General features: G+C 40.5%; 2 protein-coding genes across 2 annotated transcripts; both read right to left on the reverse strand.

Annotated features, from left to right (window-relative positions):
• Positions 1-3,393: 3,393 nt before the first annotated feature.
• Positions 3,394-3,882, reverse strand: LOC131687598 (uncharacterized). Its single transcript, XM_058971685.1, has one exon. The coding sequence runs from the start codon at positions 3,880-3,882 to the stop codon at positions 3,394-3,396; it is 489 nt and encodes a 162-aa protein (XP_058827668.1).
• A 12-nt stretch (positions 3,883-3,894) lies between these two features.
• LOC131687599 (uncharacterized) lies at positions 3,895-6,935 on the reverse strand. The gene is made up of 6 exons (XM_058971686.1): positions 6,747-6,935; positions 6,116-6,691; positions 5,909-6,068; positions 5,405-5,844; positions 4,575-5,169; positions 3,895-4,412 (listed from the first exon to the last, which is right to left on the reverse strand). Exons 1-6 carry the CDS (start codon positions 6,933-6,935, stop codon positions 3,895-3,897), a joined length of 2,478 nt encoding a protein of 825 aa, XP_058827669.1.
• Positions 6,936-24,695: the final 17,760 nt, after the last annotated feature.

A 24,695-nucleotide genomic window follows, 5' to 3' on the forward strand; every position in this document is an offset into this window, starting at 1 on the left:
GTACTTGTACCAAATTTGAAGCAAATCGGACAAGTCTAACTACCGGACCAACGTGCCTGAAGTTTATATTGGATTTTTCAACAATTTACATGAAGAAAACTCACTAGCTCGTATTTTCGCCGCTAGGGGGCACTGTATACATCGTATTATCACTGTAAGTGAAAATAAGAAAGATATTTTAATTATCTACAACTTAGTCGAAGACTGCTAGTAAATCCGGCTATGTTAAAAGAAGTTATTAAACTTTTAACTAAGTGATGTCTGAGTCAGTTTTGCATGGGGCCTAGCAGTGCATGGTTGTGTATCAGTACTCGAGTCTCGCGAACTATAAATTTTTGTGAAATAATGGTTAGATTTAGCCGAATAGTATGTTTACAAGAATTATAGTAAATAATACGAGTTATGTTTTGGTTAGAAAATTTTAGTTCTCTCTCCGTTGAAAAGTTAGTGTTGGCGCCCTCTATGCGGTAACAGGTGGAACTAAAATTTTCTAATCAAAGCATGACTCGTATTATTTACTATAATTCTTCTGAACATACCATTGAGCTAAACCTAACGATTATTTCACAAAAATGTTTAGTTCGTGTGAATCGAGTACTGATACACAACCATGCACTATTAGGCCCCATGCAAAACTGACTCAGACATCACTTCGTTAAAAGTTTAATAACTTCTTTTAACAAAGTCGGATTTACTTGCAGTCTTCGACTAAGTTGTAGACAATTCAATTATACTTCTTATTTTCACTTACAGTGATAATACGATGCAGCGGCGAAAATGCGTGCTGGTGGGTTTTCTCCATGTAAATTATTGAAAATTCCCATACAAACTTCAGGCCCGTTGGTCCGGTAGTTAGACTTGTCCGATTTGCTTCAAATTTGGTGCAAGTACTCCTGGTGGGACTAGGAATCGACGCAGAGGTGGGCTGATAGGGGTCATTTTTTTCCTGTTATCGAAAAGTTTCGTGAAAATGAAAATTCCAGTAATGATGATGATTTTCCCAAACGGTTCGTTTTCGTGAGGTTTTTATTTGTTCTTTTGCATTAGGATTAGCGATAATAATTCAAATCAAGAATACTACTGGGAAGTCACCTTTAGAAAAAGTCGATGTCGAAGCAAAATTTGAAACTATGCACGCATGTACTTCAGAGATAGCGTGATATCAGGAGCTGCGATTTTATTTCAACGCTTTTTTTGTGAAAAGGGCGATACTTACAAATGTAAATATAGGGCTTTTTTCTTACATGCGAATGAGGGCTTTGAAACGCAACAAATTAACCTAAAAATTTGGATTCTACGATACTGCGATACAGCAAAAAGTATAACAGGCGAAACTATATTTTTGTTTGTTTATTTAAAGTTTCGCCCTCCACGCTCCATGCAAACAAACAGGGCGATACTTTTTTGCTAGCAGTTTAGAGGCGAAACTGTTATTTTCGCATTTTTTAAAATTATCAAACTGATACCAGCTGTAAATAGTAACAATGATCTCTATTGAAAAAACCCGGACGAAATCGGTGGTGTAAAACGGTAGTTATTGTAAAAAACATAAGGGCGAAACTTCAATGCTGATAGGTGGGACCGAAAAAGTAAACAATCGCCAAAGGGGCGATACTATCATTTTGTCAATTTCAATAGCAAAAACAAATTTTAATTTAATAATTTCAAATACTTTATGAAGTTTTAGGTTTCGATCACTGAATCATGCAATCTAGGATGCAAAAAAAATAGTTCTTAAATAGGAAATAAAACCAAGTCTGGAAATATACACTGTTGATTATCTTTGAATGGTATCACTGCTAGTATCGCCCTTTTCAAGAAAAAGCGTTGATTTCTTAGTTCTCAGTCGCGTTGGAAATTTGAGTAAAATATAAACTTCAAATCGATTAAAAAAAATCGTTTTTTTGTTTCAGTACAATATATAACCCCTTTAAGAAAATTCAGTTTTCCCACCACAATATAGATATTTTATTAACAGAGCATTAACAATAATTCGTTGGTATGTCCTGCCACTATCCCATGTAGTATGTGTTATCAAAAACATCGCGAAGCATCAAGTTCTAAATACTCTCAAACGATATAATATCCGAAGAGTGATAAGAGTTATAAGAAATGTCTCATCACACTGTTAGGTGGATTAAACACGTTTTTTAGCACAAAAAGCTTGGACGCATTTGCTAAGAACCAAAGGTGATCTACTGGCTAAATGTTTGACATCAGGCTTTGTGGTTTTGGTGAGTCATAGATTTCAATTTTTTTTTTAATTCGACTTTTCTGCTAGTTGTTATCATATTTCCTTATTGAATCAATTTGCCGATTCCAGTTTTTATATTGCGATTTCCGACTTCGCGTTTTTTTTTTGGTTGGAGGCTTGCTGGACTCAGAGTGTATATACATAGCTCTAAAAAATTTAATCTATTTTTATTCAAATTATTTAATAATTTTTTATTTTATTGCTACGAATGAAATTAACTTTTTACATTTTACTTATAATTCGTATTTATTTTCGACTTTTCGTATTTTTATGGTTGCAACTTTGCTGATTTCGTAGTTTGTTAACATAGATCGATTAGTTTTACGCTACATTTTTAACTTGATTTGGTTTTAATACTTTTTGTTAATTGTTTCGATTTGAATCGAATCTTGGGATTGCTAAGCTTGTCGTTAACTTCCTAGTTTACTGTTTAGTTCATATTTATTTCTTGATTTATTTTAAATTTTCCGACTTCGAGTATTTTTGTGATTGCAGCTTAGCTGAATTCGTAGTTTGTATATGTTGTGACCCTTACCAAATAGCGCTCCTCCGTAATTTTTAGTCCGTACCGAATTTTACCGTGTCCATCTGTAGTTTTAGTTGAACTACTTTTGCGCAGATAGCGTCACTGTGCCAGTTCGGAAATTATGTAGTACACACATAACACATTACACATCAAACACTTTCCTGACACTAAACTACATTTATTACCTTACACGTTTATTTCACTACAAACTATACTTTCACACGCAATGTTATAGGCTAAGTACAAATATTCAAACGTCACTACGAACGGTGACGAACCTATCGCTAATGAAGGCTGATTACGAATGACGATAATTTTAAACTCATACCACATACACAGAAAGTTACAAAAACATATGTTGCAGACTTCCTCTCATCATTTTATCCCCCTCTCTACTCTCTTCAATGTCTCTCACTTCTTTCGTTAAGTTTCTACACATATGTATTAAACAGTGAGAACGACACGCTCATTCTTTTCATCTGTCAATCGTACAGCTATGCTGTATTGAGATCAGTGCTAGTGTGAAACGTCAACATTTCCGGCCACCTAAATTAGCTAAGTTTAATTTACATATATAGGATCATCGAAAAAACAGGTAAGTATGATCAATTTTCTAACATTTTTCTTCACTTTTAGTTGCTGCTCGTTGCTTCTGCTGCACTGCCAGTTGCTGGTCGAAAGGAAGTGGGAACAATCTGCGAATCGGTCGTATGTATGTTCCACTTCTTGTTTTGATGGTTGCAACACGAATGATGTCATCATCGCCGGGTTGAACTGCTTCGATCCTTGCTAGTGGCCAAGCGACGGAAAGTTTTCCAGCCTCCTGCAGCAATACCATTTGGCCAACGCGAATGTCCACCGGAGAACTGAATTTCTGCCACTGCTGATTGAGCTCGGTGAGATACTCCTTTCGCCAACGTTGCCAGTGATGTTGAATCAGTTGTTGCAACTGCTGATAGCGCCGCAATCGGTTTGTTGGTATTTCGGTGTACTGAGGGTCCGGAAGGGTTAGAAGTGGACCGCCAGTCAGGAAATGGCCGGATGTTAGTGCGTCTAATCCGGTCGGGTCATCGGATAGTGGCGTTAGTGGGCGAGTATTCATGTTTACTTCGATCTAGTAGAGGACAGTGACCATGTCCTCGTATGAAAGTTTTCGGCAGCCGATTGTTTTTACCAGAGAGGACTTCGCTGTCTTAACAGCCGCTTCACAAAGGCCGCCGAAATTTGGTGCTCGAGGTGGAATGAACCGCCAAGTGATTCCTTTGCTGCTGCATTCATTGATTAATTTTTCCTTGTTGTGTTTGATGCTAAATAGGCGATGCATTTCCGTGAGTGTTGTTTTTGCTCCTTTAAAGGTTGTACCATTATCAGAATGGATTTCCGTTAGCAAGCCGCACCGGGCAATAAAGCGTCGAAGCGCGGCAATTAATGCGTCCGTTGACAAATCGCACACGAGTTCCAGGTGAGTGGCCTTGGTAGCGAAGCAAACAAACACAGCAATGAAAGCTTTTTGAGAGGCCGCTCGTCGATGGAAAGGTTTTAAGTATATAGGGCCACAGTAGTCGACACCGGTGATTGAGAATGGTCGACTAGGGACAATGCGTGCCTTGGGAAGCTGTCCTTGAGGTTGGGCTACAGGGAAAGGGTTATGGCGAAAACAAATTGTACATTTGCGACACACATAATTGGCAAGAGTTTTTCCGCGAAGCGGCCAGAATTCTCGACGCAGTGTTGCCAGGGTCATTCGGGGGCCAGAATGAAAACATCGCGAGTGGAAATGCACTACAATTATACGAGATAGGGGGTGCTTGTTGGGAAGAGCCATATGGTGCTTGGTTTGGTAGGTTTCGTTGGAGAAATTCAGCCGGCCACCGACACGTATTATGCCATTCTCGTCTAGGAAAGGATATCGATTTTTCAGGGGTGATTTCGAGGGAACCGGACGTTTTTGCTTAAACTGAATCAACTCTTCTGGGAACACTTCTTGTTGAACCACCTTTACTAAAGCTTCCTTTGCTTCTTGCAGCTCCACCGTCGAAAGGAATGCTTCATAATCATGATGTTTAGAGCGGCAGCGTATGATGAATTGACGAAGGTAAGCAGTGATTTGAACTAGACGCCCGAATGAAGAATAGCGCTCAAATAACGGATTTTCCTGCGACGTTGACTGAACCACTAAAACCGTTTTCTTTCGTTCCAGGATGTCCTCGTTTGGAAGAAGCGGGTGTGCATGCTTCGGCAATTTATCCACTTCGTCTGCTAGCCATCCGGGACCACTCCTCCAAAGAATGTCGACGATGAAATCTGCCGGCAGCATACCACGCGAAACGTGATCCGCCGGATTATCCGTACCCTTCACGTGATTCCAAGGATGTCCGTGTGTCAGTAGCTGGATTTCAGATGTGCGATTGCCCAAGTGTTTAGGGATGCTGCGATCCAGTGCAACGTGACCGTCGAGTCTGACCAGAACCAGCAAGGATTTCCCTCCATCCGCAGCGCTGCGGATACTCTAGTATAGAGTTTGGCACCCAATAATGCAGCACACAGGTCAAAGCGCGGTAAACTAAGACGTTTGATTGGCACGACTCTTGATTTTGCTGCAATGAGCTGGATTTGAGCTTTACTTCCTTGCTGGCTGAGCGAGCGTAAATGCATGCTCCATAGCCTACTTCCGATGCATCGCAGAATACGTGGAATTGAACTGTTGTAGCTTTTGGTGTAAATATATAACGGGGAACTTTGTATTGCTTCAGTAGGGGCAGCTGTGAATGGAAATCATTCCATTTAGATTCGATCTCGCGTGGAATCGGATCATCCCAGTCGACGTTAACTAACCAGAGGTGCTGCATCCAAATTTTTGCCCAAGCAATCACAGGTGACACGATGCCAAGCGGGTCGTACAATTGCGCAATCTCCGAAAATATCTTCCTTTTTGTCCATTGATCGTCATATTCCGTTACTCGTATCTCAACACACAGTTGGTCCGTTCCTGTCTCCCACACTACTTCAAGCGTCTTCACCTTTGTTTCTGCATCGAAATGTAGCGTGGATTGCTCCTCTAGAGCTGTGGAAGGTAATAAGGGATTAAACTTCGCTTCGCAAACATTTCGCGTACTCGTATTTGTCACCGGCGTCTATGGCAAGCTGTTTAAGTACGCGAGTGGCAAGGAAAGATGATGGCGCTAAACCGTAAGTGACCGTCTGTAGCTCGTACACCTTGATCGGTTCAGCCTGATCGAAGCGCCACAGGATCCATTGAAGCGACGCATCCTCCGGGTGAATGTGTACCTGCCTGTACATTTTGGCCACATCTGCAACTGCTTGCGAAAACGGACCATGATGTCCAGCAGCTCATCCTGAATTACTGGACCCGTAAGTAGAGTGTCGTTGAGCGAGTGATTTGTAGTGGTTTTCGCTGATCCATCGAACACTACCCATATCTTGGTCGTAGAGCTAGACTCTTTAAACTCAGGATGATGGGGCAAATAGTAAGTAGTGCGCCCTTCATCCAGTGTATACTCCATTTCTCCGATCAGTTGCATATGGCCCATTGCAAGGTATTCTTGTAGGAATTCGTTGTAGTGGTCACGTAAATCAGAACCCCTTTCCAAACGCCTTTCTAGTTGTCGAAATCGTCGTAAGGGTGCACCCTTCGAATCGCCGATTTTGTCGTGGAACCCATTCCGTTTTGGGTACCGTACTATATAGCGTCCCGATTCGTCACGGGTGAACGTGCTTTGAAAGTGTTGTTCGCAGTCCTTCTTTTCCTGTGATCGAAGTGGCTTCTCTAACATCTCCTCAATTGTCCAGAATTTCTCGATGATCTTATCTAGCGGTTCAGCTATCGCTACGTGACAACTAAAACTAACGGTAGCTTTTGTTGTAGACCACTCCGACTCACCCGCCCGCAGCTACTCAAAATACCGTATTTACGAATATCGGCAAAGGAGCTCCGAGTTTGCAAACTTGTATCCGGCCACCATCGAGTAGATGAAAATCGTATAAGAATTGAGACCCAAGCACCAAATCGATCGGAACAGAGACGAAGAATTCCGGATTGGCTAGCTCCATGCCGTTTGGCGGTTTCCAATCTGCCAATGGTAAAGAAGTAGACGACTGGTCGCTTGTTACCTGCCTCAAAACCAGAAAGTCCATTGACATAGAGAAATCCAAAACCCGTGACGAAACAACAGCAGAAACTTCGTGAGCTATATTTTTCTTTGAGCACCCAATACCGCTGATTTCTACTCTTTTATTTCGTCTAGGTAGTTTTAGTAGATGAGACAAATTCTCCGACATCAGATTCGCTTAAGAACCGGAATCCAACAATGCTCTAGCGAGATGCGTTCTACCCCAGCTGTCCTTTATTTTAAACACCGCCGTTAACATGTGTTCCAGAAAGCCCCATAGCCATATTTGAGGAAATTATGCAACCGAACTTGTTACTGTACCACCGGAGTTCGATGCACCACCAGTGGTTGATGGAGCCGTAGCTTGTATGCTTTGTGTGGCTGAAGAAGAAGCAGTGGAGGTGTAGGCAATACCAGAACCAGGAAATCCAGGATGAAGAAGAGAATGGTGCTTTTTAGAGCAAGTTCTGCACCGAAACTTGGAAGCACAGTCTCTCGCCATATGATTTCGACCCAAAAAATTGCTGCAAAGACGCTTCGAATTTGTTAGCTGTAGCCGTTGGTCCACTGGAAGTTTGCTGAATGCCGCACATTGAGCGATAGAATGCTGATTACCACAGGATGCGCAGCTTGGACCTTTGTTTCCGGTCGCCGAGTTGACCGAAACCTTTGCCGGACGAGATTTGAACCCAGTTGATGCAGCTTGACTGCTTGACGTAACCGGACGGATTGGTCCACCGAAACTGCATCTAAAACCCGTGTTTGTTTTTTGAGAAAATCCACCAGTATTGTAAACGAAGGTTCGACCTCATTAGAAACGCTTTCCTCCCAATGTATTTGTGTGACATCGTCGAGCTTAGATACCAAGAGATGAGTAAGCATTGCTCCCCAGCCACTAGTCTTCTCACTCAGTTGATCCAAGATTTTGGTGTTACGTTCGAAACAATCGATGACGTCATGAATACCCGCTGCTGACACTTTCCGGATTTCTAGTCTTCTCACTCAGTTGATCCAAGATTTTGGTGTTACGTTCGAAACAATCGATGACGTCATGAATACCCGCTGCTGACACTTTCCGGATTTTCGGGAACACGAACATCGCATTCAAATGCCGCTTCTTCAGTAGATATCCGTTAGAGAACCGCGCAACCAAACCATTCCAAGCAACCCTGTAATTAGCCTCGCTGAGTTCCGGTGAAGAATCGATCAAGGCTCGAAATGTGTCATGAAAAGGCAACCATTTTTCGAAACTACCATCAAATTCCGGTAGATTTATTTGCGGTAGTCGCACATAAGTGTGTACACCGGCCGGTTCGGAACTAGATCCGTTTTGTGTCGGCGCTGGAGTCTGCCGTGTTAACTTGCCAACCAACCCTGCCCTTACCTCGAAATATTTCTCCTCGAATTCCGCCCGAACTTGCCGATGTGCCTCCGTGTTCTCTTCATGTTCCTCCGATCCCTCGATATCGCATTGGACCTCCTCAAACTCGTCCCACTTCGCCTCGAGTTTCTCCAGACGAAACTGTATTTGGAGTTCGTCGGTTGCTTGGCTACTGTTGAGATATTTCTCCGTCCGCAGTATAAAATCTACGATGCTATCCCGAACGTGTATCTTGGGTTTCAGCTTTTTACCCATAGTCAGATCAGTTGAGCTGGAGAGTTTTGGATCAGCAATCGTCTCCTAGAAAAATACCAAGCGGAGAACCCTTCCAAGAGAGATATATCGATTTGGACAAGTACTCACCTGGTGAGCCTGTCAAATAGGCCTTGTATCTTTTATCTCTCAGGAACTCTCCGAAAAAACTCGTAAAGCTGCTACCAATTCTCTACAAATCCTCAATAATAACGTCAGTAGTCAAGACAGCCGTATCATGACCCGATGATCCGAACGATGCAAACAGTATTGTTTGAAAAACTGTATGTCGAGTAGAATAGGTACTCAACTGGGAGCCTGTCACTACAGGCCTTGTACTCGACTTTATAACTGCGACTCGTTTCTTCTTCCGTTGTGTAGAAGAACCACAGGTAGTAGCGCTTCGCTACCGTATTTCAGCACTTCTGACGATGGATGTAGACTCCGTCTTCCAAAATGGCCGCCGGCGAATTACCAACGTCATCATTCGTAATCAGCCTTCATTAGCGATAGGTTCGGTAGTGACGTTTGAATATTTGTACTTTGCCTGTAATATTGTGTAGTGAGAGTATACTTTGTAGTTAAATAAACGTGCAAGGTAATAAATGTAGTTTAGTGTCAGGAAATAAAGTGTTTGATGTGTAATGTGTTATGTGTGTACTACATAATTTTCGAACTGGCACAGTGACGCTATCTGCGCAAAAGTAGTTCAACTGTAACGGACTTACTTTCTAGCATCACAAATTATTCCCACAAAACCAATCCCTACATGCACCAATGTGAATCCTTCTCAGGTCACATGTCTTAAAAACCAAATTTAACATATCCTTTAGTCAGGCCACTTGAAACGAGGCCACACTCATATTTTCCCACAGATCGTAAATTACTTGAACGATCGTTTTCAAATCCAACTTGCATAACCAGATGAGCGCATTCCAGTTAAACCATTCTGGGTCGCACCACTTGTTATAGCAACCTTCTCACTAGGTCATTATTATGCTGAGGCGACAAATAAACAGCCTTGCGTAACCAAACAAAAGGACCGATAGCAACCAATGCAAACATACTTATTCATTGATTTGTTTTCCCTTTTTTACGCTACCCGTACATAATTATGTACTTTGAAATTGTAACTGACTCCTCCCATTTTGATGTACATAGAATAGTTTAAGTTAGGTTAGCTAGGTTAGCTCGTAAGATTTTAAAATGGAATAAATCACATTATGTTAAACAGCCAACAAGGGTACAGGCTAAAAGTTTAAAATATCACGTATCCAAAATGGCGACCGTGAAAAGTAAAGTGAAGGCAGCACAAGTGATAGTGAATTTTCGTCGCTCTCGATTTATTGGATTACTAACTTGCAAAAAGTTCTACAATTCACCGGCACATTTCTTAGACAATAGCCCGTACTAAACGGACAGCTCGTAAATCTTCTGGAGGTAAGGCTCTGCGTTAGCAGCTTGCCACCAAAGCAACCTATAAAAGTGCTCCATCCACTGGTGGCGTCAAAAAACACCCCACTGAAGAACTCGAAATATGAAGTGAAAATGGACATCTAACACCCACTAGTAATCGTTAGGACGAACTCAAATTAGTGACAAGAAATCCAGAAGAATTCACACAAATAACAGTTAACTATCCAACCGAATAACACAATGAGGAAGTGAAGCAGTTGTACTGTATACTAATAAACGTTAGAACGAACTCAAATTAGTGACAAGTGACAAGAAATCCAGAAGAATTCACACAAATAACAGTTGTATTTAACAGTGAGAACGACACGCTCATTCTTTTCATCTGTCAATCGTACAGCTATGCTGTATTGAGATCAGTGCTAGTGTGAAACGTCAACATTTCCGGCCACCTAAATTAGCTAAGTCTAATTTACATATATAGGATCATCGAAAAAACAGGTAAGTATGATCAATTTTCTAACATTTTTCTTCACTTTCAGTTGCTGCTCGTTGCTTCTGCTGCACTGCCAGTTGCTGGTCGAAAGAAAGTGGGAACAATCTGCGAATCGGTCGTATGTATGTTCCACTTCTTGTTTTGATGGTTGCAACACGAATGATGTCATCATCGCCGGGTTGAACTGCTTCGATCCTTGCTAGTGGCCAAGCGACGGAAAGTTTTCCAGCCTCCTGCAGCAATACCATTTGGCCAACGCGAATGTCCACCGGAGAACTGAATTTCTGCCACTGCTGATTGAGCTCGGTGAGATACTCCTTTCGCCAACGTTGCCAGTGATGTTGAATCAGTTGTTGCAACTGCTGATAGCGCCGCAATCGGTTTGTTGGTATTTCGGTGTACTGAGGGTCCGGAAGGGTTAGAAGTGGACCGCCAGTCAGGAAATGGCCGGATGTTAGTGCGTCTAATCCGGTCGGGTCATCGGATAGTGGCGTTAATGGGCGAGTATTCATGTTTACTTCGATCTGGTAGAGGACAGTGACCATGTCCTCGTATGAAAGTTTTCGGCAGCCGATTGTTTTTACCAGAGAGGACTTCGCTGTCTTAACAGCCGCTTCACAAAGGCCGCCGAAATTTGGTGCTCGAGGTGGAATGAACCGCCAAGTGATTCCTTTGCTGCTGCATTCATTGATTAATTTTTCCTTGTTGTGTTTGATGCTAAATAGGCGATGCATTTCCGTGAGTGTTGTTTTTGCTCCTTTAAAGTTTGTACGATTATCAGAATGGATTTCCGTTAGCAAGCCGCACCGGGCAATAAAGCGTCGAAGCGCGGCAATGAATGCGTCCGTTGACAAATCGCACACGAGTTCCAGGTGAGTGGCCTTGGTAGCGAAGCAAACAAACACAGCAATGAAAGCTTTTTGAGGGGCCGCTCGTCGATGGAAAGGTTTTAAGTATATAGGGCCACAGTAGTCGACACCGGTGATTGAGAATGGTCGACTAGGGACAATGCGTGCCTTGGGAAGCTGTCCTTGAGGTTGGGCTACAGGGGAAGGGTTATGGCGAAAACAAATTGTACATTTGCGACACACATAATTGGCAAGAGTTTTTCCGCGAACCGGCCAGAATTCTCGACGCAGTGTTGCCAGAGTCATTCGGGGGCCAGAATGAAAACATCGCGAGTGGAAATGCACTACAATTATACGAGATAGGGGGTGCTTGTTGGGAAGAGCCATAGGGTGCTTGGTTTGGTAGGATTCGTTGGAGAAATTCAGCCGGCCACCGACACGTATTATGCCATTCTCGTCTAGGAAAGGATATCGATTTTTCAGGGGTGATTTCGAGGGAACCGGACGTTTTTGCTTCAACTGAATCAACTCTTCTGGGAACACTTCTTGTTGAACCACCTTTATTAAAGCATCCTTTGCTTCTTGCAGCTCCACCGTCGAAAGGAATGCTTCATAATCATGATGTTTAGAGCGGCAGCGTATGATGAATTGACGAAGGTAAGCAGTGATTTGAACTAGACGCCCGAATGAAGAATAGCGCTCAAATAACGGATTTTCCTGCGACGTTGACTGAACCACTAAAACCGTTTTCTTTCGTTCCAGGATGTCCTCGTTTGGAAGAAGCGGGTGTGCATGCTTCGGCCATTTATCCACTTCGTCTGCTAGCCATCCGGGACCACTCCTCCAAAGAATGTCGACGATGAAATCTGCCGGCAGCATACCACGCGAAACGTGATCCGCCAGATTATCCGTACCCTTCACGTGATTCCAAGGATGTCCGTGTGTCAGTAGCTGGATTTCAGATGTGCGATTGCCCACAAACGTTTGCCAAGTGTTTAGGGATGCTGCGATCCAGTGCAACGTGACCGTCGAGTCTGACCAGAACCAGCAAGGATTTCCCTCCATCCGCAGCGCTGCGGATACTCTAGTATAGAGTTTGGCACCCAATAATTCAGCTCACTGGTCAAAGCGCGGTAAACTAAGACGTTTGATTGGCGCGACTCTTGATTTTGCTACAATGAGCTGGATTTGAGCTTTACTTCCTTGCTGGCTGAGCGAGCGTAAATGCATGCTCCATAGCCTACTTCCGATGCATCGCAGAATACGTGGAATTGAACTGTTGTAGCTTTTGGTGTAAATATATAACGGGGAACTTTGTATTGCTTCAGTAGGGGCAGCTGTGAATGGAAATCATTCCATTTAGATTCGATCTCGCGTGGAATCGGATCATCCCAGTCGACGTTAACTAACCAGAGGTGCTGCATCCAAATTTTTGCCCATGCAATCACAGGTGACACGATGCCAAGCGGGTCGTACAATTGCGCAATCTCCGAAAATATCTTCCTTTTTGTCCATTGATCGTCATATTCCGTTACTCGTATCTCAACACACAGTTGGTCCGTTCCTATCTCCCACACTACTTCAAGCGTCTTCACCTTTGTTTCTGCATCGAAATGTAGCGTGGATTGCTCCTCTAGAGCTGTGGAAGGTAATAAGGGATTAAACTTCGCTTCGCAAACATTTCGCGTACTCGTATTTGTCACCGGCGTCTATGGCAAGCTGTTTAGGTACGCGAGTGGCAAGGAAAGATGATGGCGCTAAACCGTAAGTGACCGTCTGTAGCTCGTACACCTTGATCGGTTCAGCCTGATCGAAGCGCCACAGGATCCGTTGAAGCGACGCATCCTCCGGGTGAATGCGTACCTGCCTGTACATTTTGGCCACATCTGCAACTAACGCAACGGCGTGCTTGCGAAAACGGACCATGATGTCCAGCAGCTCATCCTGAATTACTGGACCTGTAAGTAGAGTGTCGTTGAGCGAGTGATTTGTAGTGGTTTTCGCTGATCCATCGAACACTACCCATATCTTGGTCGAAGAGCTAGACTCTTTAAACTCAGGATGATGGGGCAAATAGTAAGTAGTGCGCCCTTCATCCAGTGTATCCTCCATTTCTCCGATCAGTTGCATATGGCCCATTGCAAGGTATTCTTTTAGGAATTCGTTGTAGTGGTCACGTAAATCAGAACCCCTTTCCAAACGCCTTTCTAGTTGTCGAAATCGTCGTAAAGATGCACCCTTCGAATCGCCGATTTTGTCGTGGAACCCATTCCGTTTTGGGTACCGTACTATATAGCGTCCCGATTCGTCACGGGTGAACGTGCTTTGAAGTGTTGTTCGCAGTCCTTCTCTTCCTGTGATCGAAGTGGCTTCTCTAACATCTCCTCAATTGTCCAGAATTTCTCGATGATCTTATCTAGCGGTTCGGCTATCGCTACGTGACAACTAACGGTAGCTTTTGTTGTAGACCACTCCGACTCACCCGCTCGCAGCTACCCAAAATACCGTATTGACGAATATCGGCAAAGGAGCTCCGAGTTTGCAAACTTGTATCCGGCCACCATCGAGTAGATGAAATTCGTAGAAGAATTGAGACCCAAGCACCAAATCGATCGGACCAGAGACGAAGAATTCCGGATTGGCTAGCTCCATACCGTTTGGCGGTTTCCAATCTGCCAATGGTAAAGAAGTAGACGGCTGGTCGCTTGTTACCTGCCTCAAAACCAGAAAGTCCATTGACATAGAGAAATCCAAAACCCGTGACGAAACAACAGCAGAAACTTCGTGAGCTATACTTTTCTTTGAGCACCCAATACCGCTGATTTCTACTCTTTTATTTCGTCTAGGTAGTTTTAGTAGATGAGACAAATTCTCCGACATCAGATTCGCTTGAGAACCGGAATCCAACAATGCTCTAGCGAGATGCGTTCTACCTCAGCTGTCCTTTATTTTAAACTCCGCCGTTAACAAAAATACATGTGTTCCAGAAAGCCCCATAGCCATATTTGAGGAAATTGATGCAACCGAACTTGTTACTGTACCACCGGAGTTCGATGCACCACCAGAGGTTGATGGAGCCGTAGCTTGTATGCTTTGAGTGGCTGAAGAAGAAGCAGTGGAGGTGTAGGCAATACCAGAACCAGGAAATCCAGGATGAAGAAGAGAATGGTGCTTTTTAGAGCAAGTTTTGCACCGAAACTTGGAAGCACAGTCTCTCGCCATATGATTTCGACCCAAAAAATTGCTGCAAAGACGCTTCGAATTTGTTAGCTGTAGCCGTTGGTCCACTGGAAGTTTGCTGAATGCCGTACATTGAGCGATAGAATGCTGATCACCACAGGATGCGCAGCTTGGACCTTTGTTTCCGATCGCCGAGTTGACCGAAACCTTTGCCGGACGAGATTTGAACCCAGTTGATGCAGCTTGACTGCTTGACGTAACCGGACGGATTGGTCCACCGAAACTGCATCTAAAACCCGTGTTTGTTTTTTGAGAAAATCCACCAGTATTGTAAACGAAGGTTCGACCTCATTAGAAACGCTTTCCTCCCAATGTATTTGTGTGACATCGTCGAGCTTAGATACCAAGAGATGAGTAAGCATTGCTCCCCAGCCACTAGTCTTCTCACTCAGTTGATCCAAGATTTTGATGTTAAGTTCGAAACAATCGATGACGTCATGAATACCCGCTGCTGACTCTTTCCGGATTTTCGGGAACACGAACATCGCATTCAAATGCCGCTTCTTCAGTAGATATCCGTTAGAGAACCGCGCAACCAAACCATTCCAAGCAACCCTGTAATTAGCCTCGCTGAGTTCCGGTGAAGAATCGATCAAGGCTCGAAATGTGTCATGAAAAGGCAACCATTTTTCGAAACTACCATCAAATTCCGGTAGATTTATTTGCGGTAGTCGCACATAAGTGTGTACACCGGCCGGTTCGGAACTAGATCCGTTTTGTGTCGGCGCTGGAGTCTGCCGTGTTAACTTGCCAACCAACCCTGCCCTTACCTCGAAATATTTCTCCTCGAATTCCGCCCGAACTTGCCGATGTGCCTCCGTGTTCTCTTCATGTTCCTCCGATCCCTCGATATCGCATTGAACCTCCTCAAACTCGTCCCACTTCGCCTCGAGTTTCTCCAGACGAAACTGTATTTGGAGTTCGTCGGTTGCTTGGCTACTGTTGAGAAATTTCTCCGTCCGCAGTATAAAATCTACGATGCTATCCCGAACGTGTATCTTGGGTTTCAGCTTTTTACCCATAGTCAGATCAGTTGAGCTGGAGAGTTTTGGATCAGCAATCGTCTCCTAGAAAAATACCAAGCGGAGAACCCTTCCAAGAGAGATATATCGATTTGGACAAGTACTCACCTGGTGAGCCTGTCAAATAGGCCTTGTATCTTTTATCTCTCAGGAACTCTCCGAAAAAACTCGTAAAGCTGCTACCAATTCTCTACAAATCCTCAATAATAACGTCAGTAGTCAAGACAGCCGTATCATGACCCGATGATCCAAACGATGCAAACAGTATTGTTTGAAAAACTGTATGTCGAGTAGAATAGGTACTCAACTGGGAGCCTGTCACTACAGGCCTTGTACTCGACTTTATAACTGCGACTCGTTTCTTCTTCCGTTGTGTAGAAGAACCACAGGTGGTAGCGCTTCGCTACCGTATTTCAGCACTTCTGACGATGGATGTAGACTCCGTCTTCCAAAATGGCCGCCGGCGAATTACCAACGTCATCATTCGTAATCAGCCTTCATTAGCGATAGGTTCGGTAGTGACGTTTGAATATTTGTACTTTGCCTGTAATATTGTGTAGTAAGAGTATACTTTGTAGTTAAATAAACGTGCAAGGTAATAAATGTAGTTTAGTGTCAGGAAATAAAGTGTTTGATGTGTAATGTGTTATGTGTGTACTACATAATTTTCGAACTGGCACAGTGACGCTATCTGCGCAAAAGTAGTTCAACTGTAACGGACTTACTTTCTAGCATCACAAATTATTCCCACAAAACCAATCCCTACATGCACCAATGTGAATCCTTCTCAGGTCACAGGTCATAAAAACCAAATTTAACATATCCTTTAGTCAGGCCACTTGAAACGAGGCCACACTCATATTTTCCCACAGATCGTAAATTACTTGAACGATCGTTTTCAAATCCAACTTGCATAACCAGATGGGCGCATTCCAGTTAAACCATTCTGGGTCGCACCACTTGTTATAGCAACATTCTCACTAGGTCATTATTATGCTGAGGCGACAAATAAACAGCCTTGCGTAACCAAACAAAAGCACCGATAGCAACCAATGCAAACATACTTATTCATTGATTTGTTTTCCCTTTTTTACGCTACCCGTACATAATTATGTACTTTGAAATTGTAACTGACTCCTCCCATTTTGATGTACATAGAATAGTTTAAGTCAGGTTAGCTAGGTTAGCTCGTAAGATTTTAAAATGGAATAAATCACATTATGTTAAACAGCCAACAAGGGTACAGGCTAAAAGTTTAAAATATCACGTATCCAAAATGGCGACCGTGAAAAGTAAAGTGAAGGCAGCACAAGTGATAGTGAATTTTCGTCGCTCTCGATTTATTGGATTACTAACTTGCAAAAAGTTCTACAATTCACCGGCACATTTCTTAGACAATAGCCCGTACTAAACGGACAGCTCGTAAATCTACTGGAGGTAAGGCTCCGCGTAAGCAGCTTGCCACCAAAGATACCTATAAAAGTGCTCCATCCACTGGTGGTGTCAAAAAACACCCCACTGAAGAGCTCGAAATATGAAGTGAAAATGGACATCTAACACCCACTAGTAACCGTTAGAACGAACTCAAATTAGTGACAAGAAATCCAGAAGAATTCACACAAATAACAGTTAATTATCCAACCGAATAACACCATGAGGAAGTGAAGCAGCTGTACTGTATACTAGTAAACGTTAGAACGAACTCAAATTAGTGACAAGTGACAAGAAATCCAGAAGAATTCACACAAATAACAGTTATCTATCCACCCGAATAACACCATGAGGAAGTGAAGCAGCTGTACGGCAACAGTTTGGTACCGATGCCGCCACACCCGCCACAGGGCCACGAGTTGTTGTAAATTAAGCAGTTGTACGGCAACAGTTTGGTACCGATGCCGCCACACTAGCCACAGGCGCACGAGTTGTTACAAATTAATTCGACACGTAGCAGTATCTCAAGCTACTCGGACGGTTTGGGTGCATGACTGACGGAGAGTGGCGGTGATACTAGCAACAGCAGCAGAATCCGGAGGTAAGAGTTCGAGTTTTCGAGAGTTCAAGTAAAATTTCAAATCAAACAGTAAACAGGTTTTAGTTAAAATCTAGGCTAAAATTGTCTATAAAAATAAAATATACAATGTGGAGTTGAATTTAACAAAAGTGGCAAAAAGGCGCTGATAAAAAAAATCGACAAATTACCACCCATCTGAACTGCTTGCTTTGGGACCTTAAATACGATTCAATGAAGCTAAATGTGTTCGTCACTATTTTAACATCTCTACCAATAATAGCACTAATATTATCGCAAATTTTGAACGACGCTGTTCTCGTGATGTGAATAGTGCGGTAACCCGACTAAGGTGACTTTATAGATAGAAGTGACTATTTCAAAATCCAAGAGTGGTTTAAATTGAAATCCGTCAGTGTTCTATATAAAATTTATTGGGTCAGAGTTATGCGTTGTTTAAAATGATAAGTTGATTTCATCAACGCTGAAATTAGTTCCTGTGATGTTTGATGTGGATTGAAATCCAGGTTACGCAGCCTTTTCCAAAAGACATGGGTAGGTTTGTTAATAATGTATGATTATAAGTAATATTGGATTTGCTTTTATAACCATGGAAGTGACTTGGTTTATAAGCTGTTATAACTTGGTTTATCATTGCGCGTAAATTTTCATTTATGATAAGACAAGCGTGGTCTTTTTCCGAATACTACATCTATACTAAGAATATCGATACCCTGAACTGAAAATATTTCGATTGTAGATCGATACTCTAATGAGCCAGCGCATCGTAGCAAGATTCGTGGTCTGTTTTTTTTTCTCGATGCTTTGCATCTTACAGAATATCCCCGTGTATTATGAAAAAAACGCACAAAGTTTCTGAAAAACGTTGAATTTATTAAATGATTACCACAGTGAAAATCATGAAACATCGACTTTAAATGCTATTAAGTATTTCTCAAAATTTGTAGGAACTATGTACCAGAAGTTGGTTCACACAGTTTGCCAATCTGCAAATTGATTGAGCACGATTAAAATAATCGAATGGTAACGCTTTGAACTCAAAATTTGCAATGAGCTTCGGACTTGTAATCCTGGTAAATACAATATTCAAGAATCATTTTCTCTACACGCGTTAAAATTAACATGCTCTTTGGACACAAAGTGTTCGAAGATAGACCGCAGTCTAAAAATGAATCAAAATTGCATTCCAAGTGTATGTTTATTGCACATTTATTTAGTAATTTATTTAACGACAGTACGAAAAAGAAAAATATAATGAGGAATCACAAATACAAAAAAAAATCGCGACTGATAATATCAATAATACATACAAGTTAAAATCCAAACATAATATAATAGAATAATATTAAACTGAATTAAATTTCGGAAATAACATAATCCTTAAACATAATTTTCATCTTAGTAACGCAGACTTTCCCATTCAAACCGATGGCATTTTGGGCAGAGATTTTTTCTCCTCCCATAAATGTATAATCGATTACGAATGTTGGTTATTAAATTTCTCAGTAAATAATACTAACGTGTCCGTACCTATACAAGACAGCGTAAACAACAATTTCATAATACCGCAGAGATGCGAAGTGATTAGAAAATTAAGTAACAACAATCTTTAGGAAGACATGGTAGTCATCTCTACTGAAATTGCACCTGGAATTTTTGTAGGAAACGCTATCATATCTCCACAAAATCCCTATGTAAAAATAATGAACACAACGAAATCAACTGTAAATATATCCAACTTAGAACTTAAACCTGAAATGGAACCCTTAGCAAACTACAATATAATGAAAATTAACAATAAAGATAAGAATAATACGAGAAATAAAAAAGTTTTAAATGAGATAGACATGAAAAATGTACCAAGCTACGCACAACAAGAATTAAGCAACCTAATATTAAACTATTCAGACATTTTTGCACTCACTGACGAACCACTGTCGACTAACAATTTTTACAACCAAAACATTAACTTAAAGGACAATACCTCCGTATACATACCCAATTATAAAACAATCCATTCTCAAAATACAGAAATAGAAACTCAAATTACTAAAATGCTAAAAGACGAAATAATAAAACCTTCAATATCATCCTATAACAGTCCAATTTTATTAGTACCAAAGAAATCAAATGATGAAACCAAGAAATGGCGACTAGTAATAGATTTCAGACAACTTAACAAAAAAATCCTGGCAGACAAATTTCCCCTACCTAGAATCGACACAATTTTAGATCAACTTGGCAGAGCCAAATACTTTTCAACATTGGACTTAATGTCTGGTTTTCACCAAATAGCGTTAGAAAATAACTCTAGAAAATTTACCGCTTTCTCAACACAGAGTGGTCATTACCAATTCACACGCTTACTTTTTGGTTTAAATATTAGCCCAAACAGTTTTCAGAGAATGATGACAATCGCAGTGGCTGGACTAACACCAGAACATGCATTCGTCTATATTGATGATATAATTGTTATTGGATGTTCCATCCAACACCACTTGCAAAATCTAGCAAAAGTCTTCGACAGAATCAGAAAATATAATCTAAAATTAAATCCCCAAAAATGTAAATTCTTCAATATATAAGTGACGTATCTAGGACACAAAATTACAGATAATGGAATACTACCAGATATTTATTGAATTCGACACTATTAACAACTACCCCATACCCAAAAATAGTGACGACTGTAGACGATTTGTAGCTTTTTGTAACTATTACCGCAAATTTGTGCCAAACTTTGCAACAATAGCACACCCACTAAATCAACTTCTAAAGAAAAATAAACAGTTCGTTTGGACAAATGAATGCCAAAACGCCTTTAACACACTAAAACACACACCTAATCTCACCAAAACTACTTCAATACACCGACTTTGCTCAACCGTTTATACTAACAACTGACGCATCAGACGTAGGATGCGGAGCAGTTTTATCCCAAATTAAAAACGGAAACGACTTACCCATAGCTTTCGCGAGCAAAAGCTTCACTCCAGGAGAGAAAAATAAATCGACAATACTAAAAGAACTAACAGGAATACACTGGAGAATAAATTATTTCAAACCTTACCTATACGGAAGAAAATTTACGGTCAGAACAGACCATAGACCATTAGTATTTTTATTTAATATGAAAAACCCAACCTCCAAACTCACTAGAATGAGACTAGAATTAGAAGAATTCGACTTTAATATAGAATACATTCCTGGTAAAAGCAACGCTACAGCGGATGCCTTATTCAGAATTGTTGCAACGTCAGACGAATTGAAAACCTTAAACGTACTTACTGTCAACACTAGGTCCATGACAAAAAAAAATAATGGCAATAGCAATAATAATAATTCCAATACAAATAATAATAATATTAATGATAATATTAACATCAACAATAATAGTAATACCTATAATAATAATAATATTAACGATAATGTAAAGAATAATATTAACAATAATAATAATATGAACAACAACTATAAATTACTTAACGACAATGGACAAAAGACGAAAGGTAGAGAGACTGATCATCTCACTATCTATACGACTGAAAACCCGACAGAAACAAGAAACTTACCTAAACTAAGAATAACGGTAGAAAATAACTATTTAATATTCAATATATACAAAGACGCGCAAATGAAAAAAATGATAAACAGAATCGCAACATATATAAATGGAAGCAGGGCCGGCGGAAAGCGTGGGTAGTATGGGTAGTACTACCCATACCGAAAATAACCGAGTGGGTAATTACCCACTCGAAATTTTGAACCATTTCAAAAAATTTAGATGCGCAACGCATGTATCTCGCACTACACACATTTGAAAACATCGATGTACCACAATTCCATTTGCATAAACGAACGTGATTTAATGTGAATGTAATGTAAGCGTGTGCATTGCGAAAAGGGAAAAATCGTTACCAATGAACCCCTCACCCTATGCTTTCTACCCACTCGGGCGTAAAGTTTTTCGCCGCCCCTGAGTGGAAGAAGAACTCTAGAGTTCACACTTTCAGCATTGGAAAAAGAAATGAATAAGATACAAATAAAGAAAATCGCTATAGCAAACAACGAAACAATATTTAAAGAAGTACCCATAGAAACATTTAAAGCGCTAGCGAAACAAACAATTAAAAATATACAGATAATAATGTATCAACCACCCAAGTTCATTAGTGATCCTGGCGAGATACAGTACATATTTAAAAACCACCACAAAACCCCTACAGGAGGACACATAGGACAGCATCGACTGTACCTGAAAATAAGAGAATATTACAATTGGAAGGACATGAAAGGATCTATTTCTCGATTCATAAAGGCCTTGAATCGTGCAAAAAGAACAAAATAATAAAACATACCAGAGAAAAACAAATAATGACCAATACACCATCAAAACCATTCGAAATAATATCCATAGATACAATAGGTCCATTACCAAAAACAATCAACAATAATCGTTACGCCATAACGATACAATGTGAATTAACTAAATACATCGTAGTAATACCCACACCAACCAAAGAAGCAAACATAATAGCGAAAAATCTAGTAGAGAAATTCATATTAATATACGGAAAATCTCTGGAACTCAAATCAGATCAAGGAACCGAATATAAAAACGAAGTACTTGAACAGATTTGTGAATACCTACAAATAAAACAAACATTCGCTACAGCATACCACCCCCAAACAATCGGATCATTGGAGAGAAATCATAGATGTTTAAACGAATATCTACGATCATTCGTAAATGAACACCATTCCGATTGGGACGAATGGATACCATATTACGCATTTACTTATAACATTACCCCACACTCAGAACATAAATTCACTCCACATGAACTAATTTTTGGCAACAAAGCAAAATTATCACAAGAAAATTACCCAACAACAATAACACCAATGTACAATTTAGACTTATATAGCACAGAACTAAAATACAAGTTAGAAAAATCAAACGCAATAGCGAAACAAAGATTAGAAAAGGATAAACATTCAAGACAAGAATTTATACACATACCAACAAACCCATTAATAATCAACATAGGAGATATAGTATATTTAAAAAACGAAAATAGAAAAAAATTAGACCCATTCTATATAGGTCCCTACACCATTATAAAAATACTAGATACAAATTGTGAAATAGAAAACAAAATAACTAAACAAAGAAACATTGTACACAAAAACAGACTTATTAAAGGAGAATAAAAAAAACAAAGCAATTTTATTTAGACTACTCTAGCAACAAAGCACAATACTAACTAATATTTGTATTATCCATTAGAATTGTAAGGGAGTCAGTTCTTTCACATGAATAATTTCACTTCGCTACATTATTCAACCAAAAGGGGGATGTAACGGACTTACTTTCTAGCATCACAAATTATTCCCACAAAACCAATCCCTACATGCACCAATGTGAATCCTTCTCAGGTCACAGGTCATAAAACCAAATTTAACATATCCTTTAGTCAGGCCACTTGAAACGAGGCCACACTCATATTTTCCCACAGATCGTAAATTACTTGAACGATCGTTTTCAAATCCAACTTGCATAACCAGATGGGCGCATTCCAGTTAAACCATTCTGGGTCGCACCACTTGTTATAGCAACATTCTCACTAGGTCATTATTATGCTGAAGCGACAAATAAACAGCCTTGCGTAACCAAACAAAAGCACCGATAGCAACCAATGCACCCATACTTATTCATTGATTTGTTTTTCCTTTTTTACGCTACCCGTACATAATTATGTACTTTGAAATTGTAACTGACTCCTCCTATTTTGATGTACATAGAATAGTTTAAGTCAGGTTAGCTAGGTTAGCTCGTAAAATTTTAAAATGGAATAAATCACATTATGTTAAACAGCCACCAAGGGTACAGGCTAAAAGTTTAAAATATCACGTATCCAAAACAACTAAAACTACAGATGGACACGGTAAAATTCGGTACGGACTAAACATTACGGAGGAGCGCTATTTGGAAAGGGTCACAACAGTATACATAGCTCGACATAGTTAAATTTTATATTTTTAGATATTTGTACCTCTTAAATTTTGATACTCTTTCCCTGAGCTGATTTTATTTCTGCGGAAATTTACAAAATAAGGCGAAAATCCGCTGGAAGCATGCGTTGCAATATTAATTGCATTTGCAATGCGATAAATATTTGCATCCCACTGATTTTGATCTTTTTCAATTAAAGCTCTCACAGCGGAAGTTATTATGCGATTTGTTCTTTCGGTGTTATTAACCTGAGGGAAATAAACGGGTGTGAGCCACTGAGTGATTCAGTATTTCTCCAACAAAAGTTTAAACTACTTTGAAGTGAATTGTGCCCCATTGTCGGATAATACGACTTCAGGGAAACCAAACAGCAGGAATGCCATGTTTTCCAGAAAGAATGACAGTTGTTTCGCTTTTGCCTCTTTGAGAGGTTGTATAATTACAAATTTGGTGAAAATATCAGTAATTACTAGAAGACACGTGTTCGCCGTTTTCTTAGCACGTGGAAATGAGCCAACGTAGTCGATGACGATTATTTGCCATGGTTACGTTGCCAATTTTTGCTTTTCCATTGGTGGAGTATGATTTATGTTGTCCCATTTGGATGTTTCACATTTGACGCATCCTTGACAATATTGCTTCGTTTCGTTATACATTAATGGCCAATAGAATTTTTCCTTTAATTTTTCTAACGTTTTTTCCAATCCTAAGTGAGCTTCGTCATGTACAATTTTAATCAATTTAGCTCTTTCCTCCTTCGTAGGAATTTGTTTCCAGTTAAATCGTTCATCAGTTATTTTAGATTAATTTTTGATGTATTTGAATATTTTCTTATCGACAGTTTTAAATTCTTTGTACTTTTCCGAGTATTTTGATATTTTTTCTAACATTCTATTGTAATCTAAATCTTCCCATTTCGCTTGAATGGTGTTAAGCGATCTGGATAGACAGTTTGCGGTTATGATATCTCGCCCTTTCCTGTATTCGATGCTGAAATCAAACTGTTGCAGTTTCAATGCCCATCTATATAATTTGGCTGACCTTTATCAGCGCTAACCTTAGACAGCCAGATCAAGCTACGAGCGTCG

The sequence above is a fragment of the Topomyia yanbarensis genome, chromosome 3 (genome assembly GCF_030247195.1).
Source record: "Topomyia yanbarensis strain Yona2022 chromosome 3, ASM3024719v1, whole genome shotgun sequence".
Classification (NCBI taxonomy): domain Eukaryota; kingdom Metazoa; phylum Arthropoda; class Insecta; order Diptera; family Culicidae; genus Topomyia; species Topomyia yanbarensis.